This window comes from Rhineura floridana, chromosome 16 (assembly GCF_030035675.1).
Source record: "Rhineura floridana isolate rRhiFlo1 chromosome 16, rRhiFlo1.hap2, whole genome shotgun sequence".
Lineage (NCBI taxonomy): Eukaryota > Metazoa > Chordata > Lepidosauria > Squamata > Rhineuridae > Rhineura > Rhineura floridana.
In genome coordinates this window covers 29037284-29061376 of record NC_084495.1, presented here as the reverse complement: position 1 = coordinate 29061376, position 24093 = coordinate 29037284, and the positions used below count along the sequence as shown (strand labels likewise).

Here is a 24093-nt window from a genome sequence, read left to right as displayed (position 1 = left end):
GCATGGTGTATAAAATGACTTAACAATGACTTAACCAAACAGAACAAACTTTTTCCCAAATACAAGAGGCACTGAATCCATCATTCAGCTATTGTTAGTACTGAGCAAACTGAAATATCAACACCTCATTATCAGCTGTCACTGTTTAAGACTTTTAAACACCACCACATTTTTAATCCCAACACAGAGCAGAATGCTGAAAATATTTTCATGGTGCCAAAAAACAAGTTACCTTGATAACAAACGTAAGGCACAGGATTCAGGCAATATGAGGCACTTGTAAAGACCTACCATTGTCAATGGGAGAGTTCCAAGCAACACCTTATAGCCTCTCATCAAAAGCAATGGATTGTATCCAATGCTAGCCCTGCTCAGAATAGACCCATTGAAATTAATAGCCATGACTAACTTACATTCATTAATTTCAGTAGGTCTACTCCAAGTGAAACTTAGTTGGGTGTAACCCAACAGGACTTGGAAGCACCCATCCTTTGCTGAATCATGCCCTTCATTTGCATAGACAAGTCTCAGAAAAACAGTACAACTATACAGCCAAAGAATATCCAGGAGAATGGTTTAAAGAGGTGACTGAAAACATCTTTCTGAAACTCACCCGAATTTCTCTTCGATACCAGCTTCACATCCGTGCTGAACACAGTGCAACTCACAAGGACCAAAAGAATGGGTTGCTTCATCTTGGAGTCCCTTTGGCCACTGAAATAACAAATACACAGCATGTCAGGTCCAAATCCAAGCACCCCCACAGACCACACTGAATGGCCATGTGATCAACTTTGCAGAGGACAGTCCTCTGTTTGAAGGAGTCCTCTGTTTGAAGGGGTCTCTGGTCCAAATCTGGTTGAAAGATTTTTAAAAAAACACTAAGAAGGGAGTGCAGACAGGGACACTTGGAGTTGCCTATTCTCAGTCAGCACCTGGACAGCAGACAGAGCCAGGACATAGGACATCAGATCACAACCTTCCCCGCTATGGCAAGATATACTGTATTTTTTTAATTTATAGTCATTCTTCCTAAGTCTTCATATATAGTTATAAATAAGAATATGCACACTTAATCCAAATCTATGTCCTCCTTGGTCCCTTTTTTTTGGCAATTCATTTTCTCTTTTTCAGTGATGTATAAGCAGCCACCCTACACACACACACACACAGTCATTATGTTTATTATTTATTTAAAAGCATTTATATACCACTTAATATTTCAAAAATCTCTAAGCAGTGTACAGTCAAAAGAGTAAGCAACACACAATCTAAAATCAGTAAAACAGCAAAGCAAAAAACAGGGTGCTTTGGGTAGAAGTATTCAGACCTATCTAGTGCAATGGCTTAAGCAAGTTACTTAGGCTGCAGTCCCAACTTCACTTACTTGGAAGAAAGCCTCACTGAATTCAGCAGGACTTTTGTCTGAATCGACATTGTTAGGACTGCAACTGTTACGATGTGATTTCAGTGCTCAAATTACAGAGGGGAAGCAGAATCCCTCTGTCTCATAACCTTTGCATTAGTGGCCCTTTAGTAGGGACTGGCAAATCTGTCCATTTTGTTTTCTTATTTCCCCCATCTTAACTTCAACTCTCCTCATTTCCACGCCAGTTTGTGAATTTTTTTAAGCTGTCCAGAAAATTCATCAGCATTTGAGTGCAAATTTCTCCTAATATACACATTTCTGTCAGCATTTTTCCCTAAAAGAATGCATTTTTCTATATTATTTTCACTCATGCACACTCATGCACACTTTCCCCTAATATACACATCTTTGTAAATATTGCTCGGTTGGAGGACCTCATTGTGCAATTCGGAGAAGTGTGAATTTTGAACACTTGCTGCATTACCATTCACATATTGTTTCAGAAGTGCAAGTCAGGGAGTTTCACGTTAAAGGAGAATTAGACTAAAGTTCTCCCCCATCCCTGCACGGCACACACATCTTTGCCTTCCAGCACCTTACCACTGCTCACTTAGCACTTACCGACCTGCTTGCAAACTGTACGTGTGCCATAGACATATTGATTTGTGATCACTCATTTGCAAATGATGCATTACACACTTTTTCAAAACTCATCATTTGGAAATCCTCTGGAGAAGAACATGTTTGGCTTCCCACACCTTTTACAGCACTGCCACTCACTTGAGTTTGCTCATTTGGGTTTCTAAACTGCCACTGCCTGTTGACAACACTAACATCACAGCCTACAAAAACAAACAACATAAATAGTATACCTATCATGTCTACAGAGTTAAAATTATCCCAACGCCTCCTTAATCATGTCTATGAGATCCTACTTCAGAACGCAGTTGTTTTAACTTAAATGAGGCAACTGAGAGTTTCACAGATGTAGGGGTAGCTACCAAACACACCTCTCTGCAAAACAAACGACAGAAATAAAATTGGGTTCAGGGAGCATTATTATTTATATAGTACCATCAATGCGCATGGCACATTACGATGCACAAAACGGCAAGTTCCTGCCCAGAGGAGCTTAACAGTCTAAACTTCTCCACAGCAGAAAGAGAAGACAGACAGAGGTGAACAAGGGAAGATTAGGGATTGCTTCAAGCTACAGATACTTAGGCTTAGTAACAAGCTCAGTTAGGCTTAGTTACAAGCTCAGTGGGATGCCCACAGGGACTAGGGTCCCAGTCTGAGGAGGTATAATCCTCTAATCAAAGCACTCATCACTAGAGCAGAAGCAGCACAGTCCAAATAAAAAAAAGGTCAAAGCAGGGAGAATCAGTCTAGATCCAGCTGCAATCCAGGGGAAAGGTCAGCCAACAGTCTACAGTCAATACCACTTGGAGTTCAGTAGGGGGGGAGGCAAAGTATCAGGAGCTGGAACCCAGAGGCCAGTGTTATCCAGCAACTGGAAGGCTCAAGAGGGAGACCTGATCTACTCTGGCCTCCTAGACCTCACTCTAACCACAGCCGCTGTAGTGAATGAGGTTGCTTACTTACAACTTTGTGACTTTGGGTCTATAGATGTATACTATGTTGTTGTTCTTCACACTATTCTGCCTTCACAACATGGGACCAGAGCTGTGGTTCCTCCCAAAGATGGTGAACCTCAGAATCCCTGAGTCCACTGGTCATCTTGGATGGGGGTGGCTGCTGGAGATCAACAACAACTGGAAGGCCACAGGTTCACCAACCCTGGCATTGGGCCATTCAGAGAAGGGCTGTAGCTCAGTGGCAGAATATCTGCTTTGCATGCAGAAGGTCCCAGGTTCAATCCCTAGCATCTCTAGGTAAGGCTGGAGAGAGCCCTGTGTAAAATTCTGGAGAGCCACTGCCAGTTAGTTTAGACCAGCCTTTCCCAACAAGTGGGCCACCAGATGTTATTGGACCACAACTCCCATCAGCCTCAGCCAGCATTGCCAATGGTCAGGAAAGATGGGAATTGTGGTCCAACAACATCTGGTGGCCCACTAGTTGGGAAAGGCTGGTTTAGACAATGGGCCAATGGTCTGACTCGGTATAAGACAGCTTCCTATGCATCCCACTAGGTCCAAAGAATTTGGACACAACTTATCACTCAGGTCACATCTACACCTTACATTTAAGGCACTCTTATATCACTTTAAACTATCATAGTGTCCTCTAAAGAATGCTGGAAAGTGTAATTTGTTATGGGTGCTGAGAGTTGTTAGGACCAGTATTTCTCTCACAGAGCTACAATTCCCAGAGTATTGTAAAAATCAATCCCTCTTTCCAGGGAACCCCAGGAATTGTAGAGGAGAGTAGCGGTCTCCTATCAACTTTCAGCACCCTCCAGCTATTGTTCCCAGGGTTGTCTGGTAGAAGGCACGACTATTTAAAGTGGTATAAGAGTGCCTTAAATGTAAGGTACAGGAACGGCCTTAGAAAGAATGCAAAGTTCTCTGGAAAGGAAGGATGTCACTGTGATTTTCTCCCCATAAACATTTCAAACCTGAGTTCTGTTGTGTGACCACCCCCACCTTTCCAGCCATATGATTTTGCAAGGAGAATGTAAAGGACTTATCTCTTACATGACAGCCATCATTCTGCTTATTCAATTATTTCAGAATCACCATGTACATTTTTAAGATTCTCCCTTCCCTATCATATTATGGGCTATAAATATGCAGTGCTTCACATTCCCGAATTCTTGATTCCCTCAAACACTCAGTACTTTCTGCCTCCCTGGGGTTAGAGCACTAAAGAACCCAAAGGAAACCTGGAGAATCACAAGATGCAGAAGCTGTCCAACAATGGTTAATGAAGGAATTAGTATGCAAGGTTTTTTCTTAACCTTTCCTCTGAGTATCAAATCCAGCACAAGAAGGGCCATCTTGACAAGAGAGGATTTTTTAAAAAAAAGCAATTGAACTAAATCTTATGACAGATAATTGTAACGATGATATTATGCTAGGATGATTTTCAAGTGCAGTTTTACAAATTACTTTCCCCACTTTGCTCTTTACAGCTAGAAACAGGTAACTCAGATCCTTGTTCCATAGCACCTTACAGCACTATCACATGCATTCTCAGAATTAAACTCCATTGAATTCAAAGGCATTTATTCATAAGTAGGGATGAATGGATCTGTCCATTTTGGTTCTCTCGGTTCCTCATTTTTCCAGTCTTAAATTTAGTTCTCCATGTCTCTGCAACAATTTGTGGATTTTCTTTTTTTTAAAAAAATCCTCATCATTTTAGTATGAATTTCTCCTAACACACACGCTTTTGTTTGCAGTGTGGCCTAATATACACATTTTTCAAAGCAATTTTCCCTAAGATGATGCATTTTTGTATGCTGTTTTCATTAATATATGCATTTTTACACACACTTTACCCCTCTGTACATGCATCTTGGTAGATATTACTTCTCTGGAGAACTGCACTGCAAAATTCAGGGAACTGTGAATTTCAAAGGATGGCTGTGTTTCAGTTCACGTCTTGTTTTGAAAAGTGTGCAGTTGGTAGGTTTGCCTTTAAATGCAAACTTAAATCAAATTTCTCCCCCATGCCTATACATCTCTGCAAAAGAGCTCAGAAGTTTGCATATTCTAATTTATATCTATAAATGCAAAGTTAGAAATAATGTTTTAGGGTTGCATTCCACCAAGTCCTACTCAGAGTAAGCCCAATGATATTTATGAACCCAAGTCATGTCAATTAACTTAAAAGGGTTTACTTTGAGTAGGACCAGCACTGAATACTACCCTTTATCTTTAAACCGGACTTGGGCCCAACAATCCTTCAAACAGAGGACTCTCCTCTGGCAGCTCCTCAAATAGAGGATTGTTCTCTATAATGGAGGACATCTGGGCATCATACTCCAAAGTAAGTACACATAGGATTGCATGCTTACAGCTCAATCCTATGGGCATTTACTTCAAAATAAGTCACAGATAAAGATATATAGTAACCAAATGTATATTCAAGAAGAAGTCAAACAGCAGCCAGGGCCTAGATCTGGAATCTGGATTAGGGCCCCATGGCTGCTTTTCTTCATACTGAAAGTGGCCAGTTTAAATTAGGGTTGCCGGGTTCAGGGCCTGAGACTGATCCTGTATCTTTAGGAGAAGAGAAAGTCAGCCAAGTGCAGGTGTTCTTGCAACACTGTAATGGGAAAAACCACAAGGTGGAATTCTCCCTTCCCCCTGCACAACTTTTAAAGATACAGAAGACCTCTTGGTTGCCAGGCCCTGAACCTGGCAACCCTAGTTTAAATGAAAGGCGTGAATAATGCAACATGTAGTTTTAGCCCAAGGAAAGGAAGAGTACCACTGTCCAGGTTTTCCCCTTTCTATGGATTCTCAGTCAAGCATTTCAACACACCATCTATACACACTCATCTACGCACTTTAGTTCGCTAATCCGCAGATATATTAGCCATGACAGGCCAATTAAATTTCACCATGTAATTTATCCATAATAAAGTGATAACTTTATTCAGATTAATGGGGGGGGATGAACATTTCACTATCACTTGGTGTGACTTCCCTTGAAATGATAGCCATCCAACCATGAAAAAGAGAGCAGAAATATACATACATTTCAAGAGAGAGAATTTTCATCTGACATTTACACTGAAAATATTCAGCCTAAAAAATAAAAAAGGAAGATGAAACTTATTCTGTATTTTTACTTATTAAATTTGCCGTATATATATACACCACATTTGTCTGCTGGAGCTCCCAATTCATCCTATGAAGGCCTGGAACCAATGTTATGTTGTTAATTATTTATTTTAAAGCGTTTCCTGCCTTTCCACCTAATGGCCAAGCCAGACATGTGCACATTTGCTTAAATGTGTTTACTGGTTTGACTATACAGTGGGGTTCAGGATCAACTTTTCTTACTATGTGGGGAACCCATCCTTTTACCTCCCAGCGCTCTGCTGCTTTTCTTTTCCCCCACATGAAAATGAACAAAACTTAAACCAAGCCCTCCAAAATGGGGGGGGGTCTTCAAGCAGCAGACAACAGGAAGATAATGGGGGCTGGGTGGAGTTTGCTCCCATGCAATCTATTCAGTAATAAAGAGAGACCCCAACTTATCGCCCAACTGGCAACAGCATGTTTAGCAATGGTTTGGCTCCAAGACAATTCCCCCACCCACAGAGCAGAGTCATATCTATTCCTTCTCTTTCTGATGCCCTGTCCACACATGTAAATGTAAAGCCTTCAAGTCGATTCTGACTTATGGCAACACTGTGAATAGGGTTTGCATGGTCAGCGGTATTCAGAGGGGGTTTCCCATTGCCTTCCTCTGAGGCTGAGAGGCAGTGACTGGCTCAAGGTCACCCAGTGAGCTTCATGGCTGTGTGGGGATTCGAACCCTGGTCTCCCAGGTCATAGTCCAACACGGTAACCACTACACCATATTGGCTCTCCTTAGCGTGAATGGAAAATGGAAATGGACTGCCTTCAAGTCAATTCCAACTTATGGCGACCGTAGGAATAGGGTTTTCATGGTCAGCGGTATTCAGAGGGGGTTTCCCCGTTGCCTTCCTCTGAGGCTGAGAGGCAGTGACTGGCTCAAGGTCACCCAGTGAGCTTCATGGCTGTGTGGGGATTCGAACCCTGACTAGCAGTGCAATCCAATACATGTCTACTCAGCTCCATTGGGTTCAATGGGACTTACTCCCAGGTAAGTGTGTATTGGATTGAAGCCTAGAACACTGAAGAGGAGCATTCTACACTTCAACCTTTTATTGCAGGTCCCAGTTATATATAAAAAAGCTAAAAAATATATACTAGCTTTCAAAAACACAAGAATACATAAAGCCTCTTGAGCAGGAGCCTAAACAGAACCATCATGCAGCATCTACCCCAAACACTATCAAAAAGAGGCAAGGCATGTTTCTGCATCATGGAACAAGACCAGGAAAAGCCAGACTAGAGAGTCCTCCCTCTGGGTAGTGTTCCATCACTGATTCTGCATACTCAACCCATGGCGTCTCCAACAGTAGGTGGATATGGAAAAGGGTCTCCAATATCAATCTAGGTGTTTAACCTCATGTGGGGCTTGTGTTCACTAACAATGTATACCAGGTCCATGGCATCATGGCTTCCCGTGAACTTCAGTTCTGCAATATACCTAGGGAACTGCAAGGCTGTCCCAAAATTACAATTTCCATGACTTAATGCAGGAGTGGAGAAACTCAGGCCGAGGGGTGAAATGTGGACCTCCAGGTCTGTCTATCCGAACTCTTCCCAGGCCACACGCCTCTCTCACACACACACTTTTCTGGATGGAGGATAGAGATGAGCGTGCAAGCTTATGCAGAAACTAGCCTACTGTACAAAGATGCTGTGCATTCATTGCTCTGCCCAACTTGCAACCTTGGCCCCTCCTGCTACTGGCATGTGGCCCTTGGAATGTTGCCTGGAAGGTAATGCTGCCCTCAGGCTGAAAAGGGTTGCCCACTGCTAACTTAATGGATGAAACCATGATCAGGGAAAACGATTAGTATAACAAAATTAATTATCTGACTTGTTTCATTAGCAAGAGAGCTTGCCACAGCTGACATGGGACCTTCCTCATGTAAGGCAGGTTAGGCTGAAAGATAGTGACTGGTCCAACGTCAATGTCTGTGCATCACTGCTAGGTGGGTCTTTGTCCAACAGTCTGTCTACTACACAACACTGGTGCTCTTCAACTCCATAACATCTTATTTGAAGAATTAAGTTCTGCCTCTTTTCTTTTTTTTCAAAAAGAAAAAAAATGGGAAGATGTCACACACACCAAAAGTAAAAATTTTGCAAGGAAGTTTACAAATAGATTCTCACCAGAATCCAAAAGTGAGGCTATTTTCCTAAAACTTCCCAAACATTTTTTTAAAAAATAAAACTCCCTCAGAATGAGGTTAGCAAAATTACTAGTACATTAGCCTTTTAAAAATTCAAATCAAAATCATTTAACCCTGCCTGTCTCCGTCTCATAATGTCACTGTGATTTTTAATGGCTCCACACAAACACCCCAACAAATTCACTAAGAATCCCAAGATGCTGCTATCTCTCAGAGAAGAGGAGCTTGATTTTGGAATGGTTTGACACCTACGTTCCTTTTCCCCCTCCAGCAGGCCTGACATTTAAGTATATCTGTTGTAATAACATTAACAAATACTGTGGGTTGACACTAAGCAACACTGACACATACCTGTAATTAAGGCTACACATTATAATGTGATGGAGATTAATTTATTGAATGCAACAGATTTCACTGCCGGTTTCCTGCAGTTAAGGAATTGCCAAAAAAAAAAAAATCCACATGGCAACAAAACCACAGTTAAGCAGCGCGTATCCAAGAGCTTCTCATCATATGGCTTTAGGGTGTATCCAGAGCCATTAAACTCGATGAAAACTTTGCCACTGACTTTAGTAGGAAAAATGAGCTACACGGTGGAGACTGGTAAATTTGGTCAAGTGGAGCAGTGCCCCACAAACTTCAACCTGCCCTCAGCAAGCCTACACCAGCCTGCCTTCTTACATCCTGTCCAAAAGATAGCACTGGCTGTCAGCCTCCTCCTCCTTAGTCTCAGTATTGCCTTTGAAAGCAGAGAGGAATGTGGGGTCAATAAGTTGGCTCCACCAACCATAGGCTCTGGCTCCACTTACTCTTGGCCTCCCTGCCTTCCACCCTAGCAATCCCACGGGGGCCCCACCTCCAATGGAGCTGAACTAGATGTGACAATGTGTGGCTACTGCTGACGAAGCCAGCTGGGTGTCAAGTTCCCCCTCCTCTCCACCATGATAGCATAACTGTGCATATGCACAACATGAAATGGTCACATCATCTATGTGTTGTCCATCAAGCCTTGGCTGCCAATTCAGGCTGCACACAAGGTTTGGCAATGCAACAGTTTCATTAAACAGGGCTATACATGACTGCCTAAGAGGGTGCTTAATCAGGCCTGCAGCAGGGTCTCTCCTAATATGTGGGAAGAGGATGGAGATTGGGTCATACTTAAAGGGACAGTGCAGAGATAACTCACAGTTCTTAAATAAAAACACATCCCCTCCCCAAACAAAAAAGGAGGTAGTGTGCTATTGACACATGCCATGGCTCACAGGGATGTCAAGATGACCATAGACCTTCATACACCTCAAAAACTTGTCCATGTTTCACTCAATGTCAGGAATGAACACCCACCGTCCCTGCTGTTCTCAACAGAGGAGAGGTGCAAAGAGCTTTGGTCCGTGAGCAAGTGTAGCAACACAAATATCATAAAGAAAAAGAAACCTGGGTGTGGTCACGGCTTTCAAACACTGCTTGCAAGAGGCAGCCAGTTGGCCATCGAACCAGAATGATCACCAGAATCCGGCAAAAACAGGGTGCTGGACAAACGTACACCTTGCTCTGCTACAGGAAGGTAATTCTAATTAGTTGCATTGGACTAAGTCACACTCAAAGTAAACCCAGTAGAGACTGGTCCATTAGGGTGACTGGGGCACTGCCCCACCAGCCTCAGTCTCCCTGACCTGACAACCACCTTGCTTACAAGCATTCCAAGGGGTGCCCTGCCTGTCAGCATCCTCCCCCTTAGCCTCAGACCTCAGCTGGGAGGAGGATGGGGACAAAACTATAATTAGTTGGCTCTGCCTGTCATTGGCTCTGCCTCCACCTACTGTTGGTCTCTCTGCTTTCTGCCCTACCAGTCCCAATGGGCACCATCCACCACTTATTAAACCCATTGAAATCCATGGTTTGTATCCAACTACTCAGAGTAGACCCATTCAAATTAATGAACCTAAGTTAATCACTGCCATTAATTTCAGTGGGTGTACTCTGAGTAGAGCTAGCATTGGATACAACCGAATAGATTTAAGTTAATCATAACTAACCTAAGACGATTTCTGGGAGCCTGCTCTGAGTATAACTTAGTCTGATGCAGCCATATGTTCTTAATTAAGCAACTAATTTTTATGTTCTTCCTTTGCAGAAAGAAGAAAGAGGGGGCAATCACATCAGATCTCTCAGGTTTTGCTCCCTCTTTATTCAACCATTGATCTATTCATTCATTCAACCCCCATCTTCTCTCTGCATACATCCAAGACAGTTTACAGTAAAATAATTGCTACAACAATTGCTTCCTGCTTTACAAGAATATGAATAATAGATTTGGGGATGTCACCCAATTTAAAGAATCTTAATCAACTGTATGGGTTTTAGTCAATTAATCAGCAAATTAATGTGTTCAGTTTAAGAGCAAGAGGCATCACATTACGTTGTATTCAACTAAGTCCTATCAGAGCAGACCCATTGACATTAATGAACCTAATGCAGTTATGTCCATTAACTTCAATGGGTCTGCTCTGAGTAGGACTTAGCCAAATACTCCCCACTGTATCCAGACAAAGGGAGCAATTCTAATCTCCCCAAGAGCTGGGCAGGACTTTACAGAGGAGCAGGGCCACCACTGCATCCACAGCCTGGTGGCTGAGGTGGGGGGTGGGGAAATGAGGGCAGCAGACTGCTGTGCCAGTCTGGAGCTGGCACAGCAATCCAACCTAGATTGGGCCTGATGCTGTCATGTGGTGGCAACAGGACCAGCTTGGGATCCAATAGATCCCAGGATGGCTCAAGCTCTGCCCCCTCTCCGCCCCTAGGAAGCCCTGTTTTCAGGCTTTCCACTGGTGCCATGCCTGCCTTCATGTTTGGGAACCTGGTGTCACTCCACAGGCAGCAGCTGGCAGGAATCTGCTGGATGCTGGCAGGAGTAGATGGAGGGACATCCCTGTCAAATCCAGCCTGGTTCCAAAGGGGTTTCTCCCTGTCATGCTTTGAGTACTCACTAAAATAGATACAACTAAGACTTGAATTCAAACCACATTTCCGAAGGAAGTACAAATTGTTAGTCAACAGTGCATGTGTGTTGAAACTCGCATCATCTTGCAAGAGGTATTATTTCTTGGGTAAAAGAGGAGGAGGAGGTCATGCCAGCCATCTGCCATTTGTAAAGGTAGCCATTTTAAATATCTGTGTGTTTTTTAAAAAATCAGGGCAATTTTTGTCACTCAAAAAACTATTCAAATTGATTTAGTATTGCAGTCCAAAATCATCATCATCACCATCACTTGCTGTTTACAGTGCAGAGCTTGGAAGAAATTCATTACAAGTACCTGCAACAGATTACTTGTAATTCATTACTTTTTTGAGGAATGAGTGGGTAATTCCTTTACATTTTGATTGAACTAGGAGAACTAGGCTGCCCATTTGCTAACGGGCCAAGTTCAAGGTTCTAGTTTTGGTGTACAAAGCCCTATACAGCTCGGGACCAGAATACCTGAACTACTGTCTTATCCCTTATATACCCAGTCAATCACTGTGCTCTGCAGGTGAGGGCCTCCTGCAGATACCATCTTATCAGGAGGTCCATTCTTCACAACATAGGAAACAGACCTTTAGTGTGGTGGCACCTACGCTGTGGAATTCCCTCACCTTAAATATTAGACAGGCGCCATCTCTGTTATCTTTTTGGTGCCTATTGGAGACTTTCCTCTTTCAACAAGTCTTTTAAGTAGAGACCTTATCTGTGTTGGAATTGCTTTTAATATGTTTGTAAACCTTTTAAAAAAAACAATATGTTTTTAACCTTTTTTCTTTTTTAAGATGTCTTGAAAGCTTTTTTAAAAAATGTTTTTAAAGATGTTTTGTTTTAATGTATTTTAAAGTCTGTTTTTATGATGTTTTAAAGTGTTTTTAGTGCTTTTGTTTGCCACCCTGGGCTCCTGCTGATAGGAAGGGCAGGATATAAATCAAATAATAAATAAATAAGTCATAATTGACTTGAAGGCACATAACAACAACAGTAGTTACTATGGTACCCACATGTTAGTTGATACCCTTTATATTGATGTTTAAAAGGATCTCTTATCTATTGCAATCTTATTTGTGATATTTTTAGGAGGCAGTAAACAGCTTAGAGATTTTCTTTGTAATACAAAGCGGTGTATAAATTGCCAAAACAAATAAAGTGATACAAATTTGCATGGAATTTGCCTTTGCTGCTGATTTATGCATAGGTACAGATGTAGGCCTTTGAGCAAATTAAGATGGTTCATGGCTAGGGTCTTGCCACTCTTGCACTTTGCAGCACAGACAGCAGCCCTGTAAGATTTTTTTAAAAAAAATGTGGAGGGGAGGGAGTGGGGCAGGAAATCTGAGGCCCAGTGCAAGAGGCCCAGGACTCTTGACCCTGTGGGCTACTTCAAAGCCCTTTGCCCTGCAGCTCCTGGCATAAGACACCACCACACTCCATTTGAGCAACAAGGTTGGAGAATTATTTTTTGCTTTGAGCCACTACCTAACTTGAGATGCCCCTAAGCACAGACTATCTTGGCATTTCCCCCACCATGTGCTGCAGCCACATGGTCAAATATGGAAAGGCTCTCTTGAATAGCTGCCAGGTCTTGGAAGATGCAACATGTGCCTCCTAATAAAGTAAATAGACTATATACAATCCATACATACAATGTAGATATAATCTGTATCAGGGATGGGGGACCAAATGTGGCCCCCCAGGTCTCTCTGTTTGGCCCTCAGGAGGATTGTCCCCAGGCCATACTCTCTCACCCATGCCCCAGGTCCTGTTTGGCTGCTTTTGTCTGGCTGGAATGTATACTTGAACTGTGATAATGCCTCTTGTTTGCATGGAAGGAGAGTAGAAAGTTGTGTTCATAGAAACTGCTAACATTTGCATGGCTGGAATGTAACCTGCTGTACAAAGGTAAGAGTCACACCTATTGCTCTGCCTACTTTTGCACCTGGCCCCACCTGTCACTAGTAAGTGGCCCCTGGAAGGTTGCTCATGATGGAAAATGGTCCTCGGGTGGAAAAAGGCTCCCCGCTTATAGCATACATCCAAAGTTAACCTCAATGTGTGATCATCCAATCCACTGGCGTTTTGTCCTTATGCCGCTTAAATGTTTATAAATAGTGTTGTTGTTATGTGTGTTTTTAATTAAAAAGAAGAAAATGCTTTCAGAATCTTACAATATCAGGTCAAGGGCTACAATCACCCATCTGTGCCTAAACATTTCTCTGTGTTCATTGTAAGATGATTCTGCACAACACTCCCATTTAGAGGACATGTTTTCACCTGGCGCACACACAGCTGTCGTGTGTCTAACATGTTAATCTCAGAGCAATCCAGAGAGAGAAAGGAAAATGCTTGCTTGCTAGATATGTACTTTTAGCCATCAAATAAAAAGAGAAGTATATGAATTCATTGAGGAATGTGCAGTTGGGAGAGGCAGACTGGTTGGCTTTTGCTCATGTACGTCAACAAAAATACTGTTCAGCCTCAAGAGTGTTGATCTGTGACCTTTCCTAGGACCGCATGGCTTTCCTCATCCATCCACCACCACCACCACCCCAAGCAAGCAATGTCAGTATGAATCCCAACACACCAGCTGTCTGGCTTCTTCTCAGAAACACACACACTCACAGATTTATTACGGGAAAACATAAGAGACTAGTCTGTTCTACTATTAACAAAAAAAAAAAAGCAAGCTGTCATCCTCGTATTCTCAGCCACCTCGCTGAACAGACACCTCAGCCGCTCACAGAAAATTGAGACAGCTGCAAGCAATATCATAGAGCCACGGTTCAGAAAAAGAGCACGAACAGAAAAGTCGCAGGCATTGTCAGTTATGTTTCAAAAGTCACAAATACCTAGAAGAGCTGATTCCACCTAGATCAAGGATGAGGAACCTGTGGCCTTCCTCATGGGGAACCTTTTTGGCAGCAGACCAGATCTTTATCTTCCCCCACAAGCCAACACTGACAGGTAGACGGGGTTACCCAAGTATCATAATGACATTTGTCAAAGTTGACCTGGGGATAGAGAGATAGTAACCAGTAAAGCAGCACTGAGCAGGGTTGAAGTTTCTGCTCATCAGCTGATGAACAGAGAATTCAAATCCTGCTCTCTGCAGGAGTCTGAGCAGGATTTAGTGCCCCCTCTGACTCAACAGCTGATGAGTGGGGGGTTAAATCTTGCTGTTGCTCTCTGTGTGGAACTGGCAGAACCAGCCAATGCAGAATTGAACCCTTTCCCCACCCATCAGCTGACAACCCTGGCCCATCAGAGTGGCATCAGCTGATTGACAAGTGGGTATGAGCTTGGAAAAATGGCCTCATGGGCCAAATTGTACCTCCTGGCAGGCCAAGACTGATCTGTGGGGCAGGCATTCCCCACCTAGATATCAAGCCTACCAACTCCCATCAACCTCAGCTAGCACAGAGAATGGTCAGAGATTGTAAGATTTCTAGTCTATCAACATCAAGAGAGTCATAGATTCCCAACCCCTGGCTTTGATAGGTTAACAGTCTGATTATATAACCCAGCTTCTTGTATCCTAGCAGATTTATGATAGTGATGTCCATCATCTAATGGGCAGCATAAACTGCAATGTGCCCAACTAGTCAACAATTTCAGTTTAAGTTAGGGCTGTGTCAAATCATGCTCTATAATTTCTAGATTATCTTTGCCCAATGCAAAAGAAGGATGGGTCCCCCCCTCAGAATGCTTGAAAAGTATTTATATTTTTGTTTTAGCAGAATTTACATTTACCTTACTTACAATATGCCTGATGGATGTATATAAGCAAAAGTCTTTGTCATATTCTGGTCCAATGCCGGATCCCAACAAAAACAAGCAGTAAAGCTGGTCAAAGGTTACTGGACCATGGATAGCTCTGAGTGAGCAACTTGCTCCGATGGAGGTTGGGAGCAGACTAAGGTCTGGTAAGCCTCTGTCCCCAAACTACCTCCTCCAGGCTCCACCCCCTTGTAGAGAACTTCACAGCCTTAAAAGGTCAACCCTGTGGCCTGAAGACAGGCACTTCTCCGTTCCATAGCCTCCCACCTGGTGCACTTCCTGTGCCACTGGACTGGTGATGTGTGATGGGAGGCATCCAGTTCTTCAGGATCAGGGTAAAGTGCCCATGAGGGTCCAGGCTCCTGCCCTACAGGCCCTTATAGTCTGGGAGGTTCCTCTGGGGGTTCCTGTACAACAGCCTCAGGTGCACTGGTTTCCCTATCTTCAGCAATCAGGTAGGAACCCTGACATGTCTCCCTATCTGGTACCCCTGCAGCCTCCGACTCCATGTCCAGATCACTGCTGGATAAAAAGTTCATGAGAGTCCTCTTCCACTATACAATCCTTGCTTGGCTATATTTGGCCTTTCCAGTGTGCATTTCCTCAAGGAACCTTTGGCTGGACTTTTCTACAGCAACAGACACCCAGAAAGTCTGCAGGGTGCCAGCAGACTACCAGAGACATGTTTTGCCCTGTGAAAAAAGGACACTCACCAACACCCCTCAGCCACCTCAAAAATAAAGTTAAGTATAGGGATAGGAGACAAATTAGATTCGGTTCACATTTAAAGGCAAACCTACCTAATTCTCACTTTCCAACACATTACAAGAACTGAAACACAGTCATCCTTGGAAATGTTACAAATTTGGCAAGTAATGTGCATAAAAATGCATATACTAGAGTGAAGTGGGCATAAAAATGCGTATATTAATGAAAACAATGAAAAGGGGAGAATTGCTCTGCAGAAAAGTGTATATTTGGAAAAACTGTATACCAACATGTGTATATTAGGAAAAAATTACAATGAGATGCTGATCAATTTTCATGATGACATTTTTAAAACAAAAAGTACAAACTGATGTGGAAGTGTGGAAAACTGCACTTACGACTGGAAAAATGAAACTGACTGAAGGCAAACTTGGCAGATTAAATGCAACAAAAACTTATCCCACACATGAGAATTTTACTGAAATTCTCCTCTGCTCTACCCCACTTTGATAATTAATGAAAAAATTAATTGCATTAGTTGCTCTTAGGGATAGAGGAGAAATTCAATTAAGTCTGCATTTAAAGCTGAATCTGTCAAATTTGCACTCTCCAAAATAATTTGAGAACCAAAACATTTTAAATTCACACTTAATTGAATTTTGCAGTGTAGTTCTCCAGACAACAAATATTTATAAAAATGCATGTATTCGGGGAAATTGTGCATAAGAAGGGATATATGGATGAAAATAACGTATACAATTGCATTATATTATAAGAAATTGCTTGCAAAAATGTGTACATTAGTCAAAACTGCATATAAAAATATTTATCAGGAGAAAGTTGCACTACAATGTTGAAGAATTTTCATGATTTTTTTTAAAAAAAACATAAATTGCTGCAGAAATGTGAAGAAGTGAATTTCAGATTGGGAAAATGAGAAACAGAGAGAATGGAAATGAACAGAACTTTCCATTCCTAGTGGATCTTCTTCCTTTCACCAATAGATGGTGCCAGAGTGTTCTTTCCCATGGCTTCTGCAACCCCAGAGCAACTTTACCAAACGTTACCCTACTACTCCAAATCAAGAACAAGGGGAAATTTCTATCCAGAAGTGGCTGGTGGCTCCATGTCAGTGGAGCAGTGAAATCTGCTCCAGGTTTTAGCACTTGGACAGCTCCTTGAAAGTTCAGATTAAAACCCAGAGTAGATTCCACTGCCCCACTGACATAGAGCCACCACTGCCTCTATCAATGCAGCTCTCCTCCCCACCACCCCACCCTCCACAGTCATGATGCTTGGAAATGATTTAAAGAAGGATACCCAGCATTACTTTCCACTACGGCTCTTAACAGACAGTTTAGCACACGTTAATGACTTAAGCATCCCTGGTGTTTTAAAACATAAAAACTTCAGCAACATTGCTCAAAACCCAAATATATTCCCTTGCAGGAAGAATCCTATATGTGATGAATGCCATATTTGTACTAAATTCCCAGGCACTGAGCTACTTACATATTTTGCATCATGGGAATTTTGGGGGGGGAGGGGTACAGAGGAAAAGCTTTGCCTAAAGGGAGAGAGAGAGTTTTAGCAAACTTCCCACGACCCTCTATGGCTCTAGGTAGCCCAAGGTGGAAAGATACATTTGCAGCTCAAAAAGGGGGGAAATCCCTGGATACAATGATATAGAATACATAAGCAAACACAAATAGGCTGCTATTTATATAGAGCCACCAGTGCACATGGCACTTTGTAGACTACTGCAAGCAAAAGAAAGATCTCTACTCCCAGGAAGGTTTATATTCTGTGGTTGCATAAAATTAAGCTTCATTTCATTTGCGACTGAAAGTTTAAGAGATTACAGCTCCAATTCCATCTACAGTTACCTGGGAGTAGGGATAGGAAGGGCTGTCAATTTTGGTTCTTTCAGTTTCTCATTTCTCCAATTTTAAATTCAATTCACATTCCTGCAGCAATTTGCAAATTTTTCTTTTAAAAAATCCTCATGAAAATTATCCAGCATTTTAGTACAAATTTCTCCTAATAAAACACATTTTTGTAGGCAGTTTTTACTAAGGTACACATCTTTACAAGCAATCGTTTGTCTTATAATGCATTTTAATGTTATTTTTACTCATATATTCTCTTTTTTTGCACACTTTCCCCTAATGTATGCATTTTGGGAAACATTGCTTGGTTGGCAAACTGCATTGCAAAATTCAAATAAGTGCAAATTTTGAAGGCTGGCTGTGTTTTGGTTCTCATGTTGTTTCCAAAAATGTAAATTTGATAGATTCAACTTGAAATGTGAACTGAATTGAAATTCTCACACATTGCTACCTAGAAGTACATCTTGCTGAACTCAATTGGAGTTATATCTGGGTAGACATGTATAGGATTATGCAGTAAGCTTCAAACAGCAGGTGGAATTTGAAGGGAGGGGTGACACTAACTATCACTCCCATCATCCTTAGCCAGCAAGCCCAAGGGTCAAAGATGAAGGGAGCAGCAGTCCACAACATCTGGAGGGCACAACTTGGGCTCTCCCATCCCTAGGAGGTAGCTTCAGTTAGAAGGGGCAATAGAGAATTGTTTTGTTCATAATATCCCCACGATCCCACCTTTAGCCATTTCAAGTCCATGTCACAAGGATAATTAAGCTTCCAAACAATTAGACAGGAAGAGCTTGAGCACTGCTGAAGAGTTTGGATATAGGCTAGGCCAAGCGATTTACAGAAATTATAACGATATCTGCATTATATCGAGGTTTGATTACTGTAACACGATCTACGTGGGGCTGCCTTTGAAAACAGTTCAGAAATTTCTGTTTGCTCAAAATGCAGCAGCCAGAATGTTAACTGGATTGTGGTGTGGGGATCATATCACTCTTGTGTTTTATCGACTCTACTGGCTCCCACTTTGTTTCTGGGCTAGTTCAAAGTGCTGGTTCTGACCTTTAAAGCCCTAAATGGCCTTGGACCAATGTACCTGAGGGACTGCTTATGCCCATATGTACCTGCCCAGGATTTAAGATCAGCTGCCTCTGGTCTCCTCCACATGCCTGGAATGAAAGATGTAAGACCAGCAGGCATGTGGAAGAGTTCCTTTTCAGCTGTGGCCCTCAACCTTTGGAATACCCTACTGTAAGAAGCCCACTCTGCTCCTTTCCTGATGGTGTTTCAGAGACTTCTGAAAACCATCTTGTTCTGGACAGGCTTTGGGAGGGACGGAAGGTAAACCCTGAAACTGATTTTATTTCCTCTTCTTCTTTTTAGTTTTACCTCTTTGAAAAAATGAAATGGACTGCCTTCAAGTCGATTCCTACTTATGGGCGACCCTGTGAATAGAGTTTGCATGGTAAGCAGTATTTAGAGGGGGTTGACCATTGCCTTCCTCTGAGGCTGAGAGGCAGTGACTGGCTCAAGGTCACCCAGTGAGCTTTATGGCTGTGTGCGGATTCGAACCCTGGTCTCCCAGCACCTTAACCACTACACCACACTGGCTCTCTCACCTCTTTAGTCCTCTTTTAATGTCACTCTCCTAGATTTCTGATTTGTATTTTATATATTTTTATCTACTTTAATTTTTTGTGTTTTTTTACAGTGCATGATTTTATTGTGAGCCTCCCCAAGTGCCCTACCGTAGGGTAGAAGGGCAGGATAGAAATATTTTAAATAAATACCTAGTAAATAAATATTGGAGCATTAGAGATTTTCTGCAAATTTTATAGTTACCCAGCACTGTGTATTTATGTGATATAAATACACTGATATGGCACTTGTATTTATATAGCATAAGCATGTCTTCATTTTCCAAGGACTTCACATTATTTATTGCAGCAATGAACTTTACCACAAGCCTGTAAGAGAGGATTGCCTAAAGTCACTTCACGAATGGGAAGGTGTCATTTGAACTAGGGATCTTCCATCTCATCACAATTCAAACATCAGCTCTTTCAGGTTAATTACATTGCAATCAGACTCACATAAATGTACCTTTCACACAATTTCACACAAATGTACCTTTCACAAACACTGCCCTGTCCCACCTCTCAAATATGTAGATAGCTTATTTGACTTCATTTTTATCCCACCCTTACTCAACATGGCAATTATATCCCCCCACCCTAATTTAATATTTACAAAAAGTGTCTACATCATGACTGAGGAGGGGTTCGAATCAGAGTCTCCCCAGTCCAAGTCTTGAGAGCCACTCCCAGGGATGGTAAACCTGTGGCCTTCCAGATGTTGCACTACAAGTCCCATCATCCTGGACCACTGGTCATGCTGGCTGGGGCTAATGGGAGCTGGGAGTCGCAACAACTTCTAAAAGGGCCACAGGTTCCCCATCACCTACGCTTCACTGGGATATGTATGCTCCGTATTCCTTCACCTAGCTTTTAGACTAAAAATCTACCAGCTCTTCATCTACACACAGAGAAAGAAAGGAAGGGAGTAGGAGCATTTTGCCAAGGGATTCACTCACTCTACAGATGTTGTTCCAGATGTTGCCTCCTTCCCTCTGCCTATCTCCCAGATGGACTAGCTAGCAGCCAAAAATTAGGAGTGTTGTAGTTGAACACCAGTATCTGCAGCCAGGCAGGCTCCTAATCAAAGAAGTTATCGCAAGGCAGAAATCAATGTTCTCGCACCAGCCTGCCATCCCCTGGGCAAAGGACTCATTGACAGCTGCTAATGACTGGTTTACTTAACTTCTCTGTTGACAAACTCTCCATTTTGCAGAGAGAGAGCTTCAGAGTGTTGGAATGGACCCAAACTACCCACCCCCAGAAAAAAAAAAGATAGCTTGTCTGCATCTCTGCAATAATCCCACCAAAGGGAAAGAATCATAGATCAATATAGATATACATTCTGTCCCCCTCCCTCCAGAAAAAACCCAGGAAACATGGAAGTTAAATATTTCTGGGATTCATGAGGTCTAAAATGCCCACCCTTTTTAGATTCATTGTATTGTTTTAATAGGTTAAATAGCTTTGATTTATTGCCTCTCATGTTTTATTACATCATTTTAATATTGTATCAATGTTTGGAATTATTATGCATATTGTCCTGGAAGCCACATTGGGATGAACGTATACTTTTTTTCAGGGGGAAGGAATTAAAATATTACAATTGTATTATTATTTAATGGCAACATCTATTTCCCTCTCAACGTACTGGCAAAGGTCTATTAAAATCAGCTGGGAGCTGTTGTTTAAGATGACTTGGGCTAAGTGTGATCAAAAGGAGTAAACTATACCTAGAGAGGTCATCCTAGTCACTCCCCACTTCCTTAAGCAAGCAGCTTAGACATGTTGTGCCTATTGCTCTTACAGATAAACTCATGAAATCCATCTCCAGGAAGACTTGAGCATATTTGGGAAATCTGCCCTGGCAAGATCAAAATTGTATGTGTATGAGAGAGAGACAGAGAGAGATGCTGTGGAATCCAAGGAACATTCACCAGACTTCAAATAATATTATTAAAGGTGAGCTGGGGCTGAACAGGACAAAGGCGGCATACCTTAAAAACAGCAGCCTGCATTTAGTCTATGTAACACACAAGGGCCCAACTGAAGGAAGAGTGGTCAGGAAGGGCCATGCTTCTACAACAGGGTACACTGCTTAAAATATATGGTGACATCAGGGGCTAATCCAGATGATCATGCACCTCCACCAGGGCTGCCAACTTTTTTTTCCCTAGCAGGGCTCCTACTGCTTTTTCACAGCAATGTCCAAAGCAGAAATTCAGCGGGTGACACTTTCCCTAGCATGCAGAGGCAGTGCAAGCTCTAACAGCTTGTGGCACAGGTGTCCAAAGCACAGGAGCCCTGCTAACTGGCAAACTTGGCAGCTTCCACCCAAACCACATTTTAGCCACTGAATGCTAAAACAGATGGGCGGGATGAGGGGCAAGTATATTACATATTTGGTTGTACAATGATTCAATCCACAGAGAAGGGTGCGGTTGTTCGTACCTCATCCCCACCCAAAGACTCACCAAAAGAGAGAAGATGTGACAGACATGATCAAGCCTACCTTGAAACACCATACCCTCGGTCCCAGGTGGGGGAGGCAGGTCCGGAGGACTCAAGAATTAGAGGAAAACACCCTGCACATCCTCAGAGGTGCTGGGGTCTATGACTATGTCACACAGACTGAGCCCTGGAATTGAAAACGAGTCCTGGTGTGGGCAGGGGGGCAAAACTCATAGATTCTGGGGAGGGGGGGAAACTGAGTTCTCTCATCAAGCCGTGTTTTTGCAAGAGAGTTTGGGAAGCCCAAAGAAGGAGCCGTATGCAACAAAGCCCATAACAACATAGAGACAAAACAGGCAGGTTAATGCATCTTACCTACAACCCGCGCCGTAGGGACGTTACAGGTACTGGCGTTCCATGCGTGCCTCCCTTTGCAACCATCCAGTAGAAGAAGTTTCTGGGTGCCTCCCTGCTGCCCAAGGAAATCCAGGCTTTACTTCCCCAGCTGTCTGGAGAGAGAAAATTCCTTGCTTGAGGCTGGGAAAGCCGTGAGCTGGTTGGTTGGTTGGTTGGGCTGCCTTCTTCGGGGGCAAGAAGGGGGAACACCTTCACCAGACTCGGCAAAGCTCACAAGTGCCTCTGAAACCACGCGGCGTCTTCCCTGCTCCCCTTCCCCTTCCTCCTGAGCAAGCTCTGGAGACGCAATGGGCTGGATGGTACATCCACGGGTGGAAGGCAACTTGCTTCCTTGGGCATCTGCCAGTCCAGAAGGACTCCCCGGTTCCGTCTCCTCTCCCCTCTTGGCAGAGTTGGGGTACCGTTGAACAGAAAAGGTCGCTCTCCAAACACTCGGCTCCACGGGTTGATCTGGGTTTTTTTTAAGTATTGGGATTATTCTTGTGCAAAAGGCAAAGACAGCCAGAACGGGAAAGTTGTCTCCAAGAGAGGCGCGGGGGGGGGGGAGGGGCTTTAGAAAATCCTTATTAGGAAGCGCAGAAGAATCGAAGCCAGCCAGGGAAAGGGTTCGGTTCGGTTCGGTTCCTCTTTCTCTCCCCCCCCCCCGGTGGCTCTGTGCACTTCAGATTCCAAAATAAGTAAAACCCCATCCAACTCCTGCTGCAAACTCTTGAGCTCTGGCTCTCCACAGGCAGTCTTGCAGGGGAGATGGAGAAGCGCAAAAAGCTGCCCAGTTCGCCGGGCTCCCTCCTATTGCTTTGGAGAGACCAGGGGGAGGAAGGGGACAAGCAAAGCGTCCTGACCAGAGAAGCTGGCTTGTTTGTTTGTTTTTTAAAAGAAAACTCGCTCCCCGCCCGCCCCCTCATTCACAAGGCACAATGTCATTTCGCTTACTTACCTTTCTGGAAAAAGAGTGCGACGCTGCAGCGCCGTCTAGTGGCCAGAGTCGAGAGCTGCCGCGACCAGAACTTAGAAACACCGGCGTTCACTTGACCTTCACGTAAATCCGGATGTTGAATAGCAATCAAAGTGGAAACCTTGAAGGAGTTCCCCATTCCCCCCCCCTTTTTTTTTCCTTTTTGTAAGAGTGGCGTTCAGCAAGGTCTAAGTTTAATGTCAAAGTTGGGGCAACCAGATGCCAAAAAAAACACAGCGCTTTTGCACTTTTAATAGTTATATCAAAACAGGAAAAGTTCAGCAGGTGTAGTGTGTCATGCAGGCTATTAAAAGTGCAAAAACCCCACCCTCTTTTGCATCTGGCCAGCCTACATCCAAGTGGATTTGCTTGTGATAACCAGCCAGCCTATGGCTTCTTAACACAGAAGCTAGGCCCATTGAGTCCAATGGGAAGCCCTCTCAAGTAAATATGCCTAGGGTTGCAGAATGATGGGTCAATTATAGGCATGCTTCCTTGGAAGTAAGGATCCCCCTGAGTTCAGTTGCAGGTACGTCCAAGTAAGCATTCAATAGATCCAGCTGCACCACTTTGTATTGTCCAGTAGGGCCCTGATGTTAATTCCACACAGGAGAAAGTGATTTGGACTTTGATTCAGGTGGTGAAAGTTAAGGTGAAGAGGTGGTCTTTGGTCTTCCTATTGCTGCTGCATTTTTAGTTGAGTTCCAGCCCTTGAGAAACCCAGTGTCCTAAAAAGACACTTTTAAAAAAGTTTTCCTTTCCTTGGATTCCCTCCTAACTTGTGAGTGTGCCCAAGCTCCAGTTTACATCAGCACCAGATTTAATGGGTAAAGCTTTTATGAAATTATAACACAAGGCCCTTTAGGTTTCTCTGTCTGGCCCTCTGGATTCTCCCAAGCCATACCTCTTCACTGGCTCTGACCCATACCCTCCTCCAATGCTT

General features: G+C 43.1%; 1 protein-coding gene across 2 annotated transcripts in view; it reads right to left on the bottom strand.

Annotated features, from left to right (window-relative positions):
* IL1RAPL2 (interleukin 1 receptor accessory protein like 2) overlaps positions 1 to 23672 on the bottom strand; it is a 515439-nt gene extending 491767 nt beyond the window's left edge. The window contains exons 1-3 of one of the 2 annotated variants that reach the window (XM_061598749.1): positions 23133 to 23672; positions 22154 to 22287; positions 614 to 714 (exon numbers count right to left, since the gene is read on the bottom strand). In XM_061598749.1, coding sequence (XP_061454733.1) covers positions 614 to 695 — 82 coding nt within the window. In that variant the 5' untranslated portion in view covers positions 696 to 714; positions 22154 to 22287; positions 23133 to 23672. The other variant, XM_061598748.1, reaches the window with a different exon arrangement.
* Between the last annotated feature and the right edge of the window lie 421 nt (positions 23673 to 24093).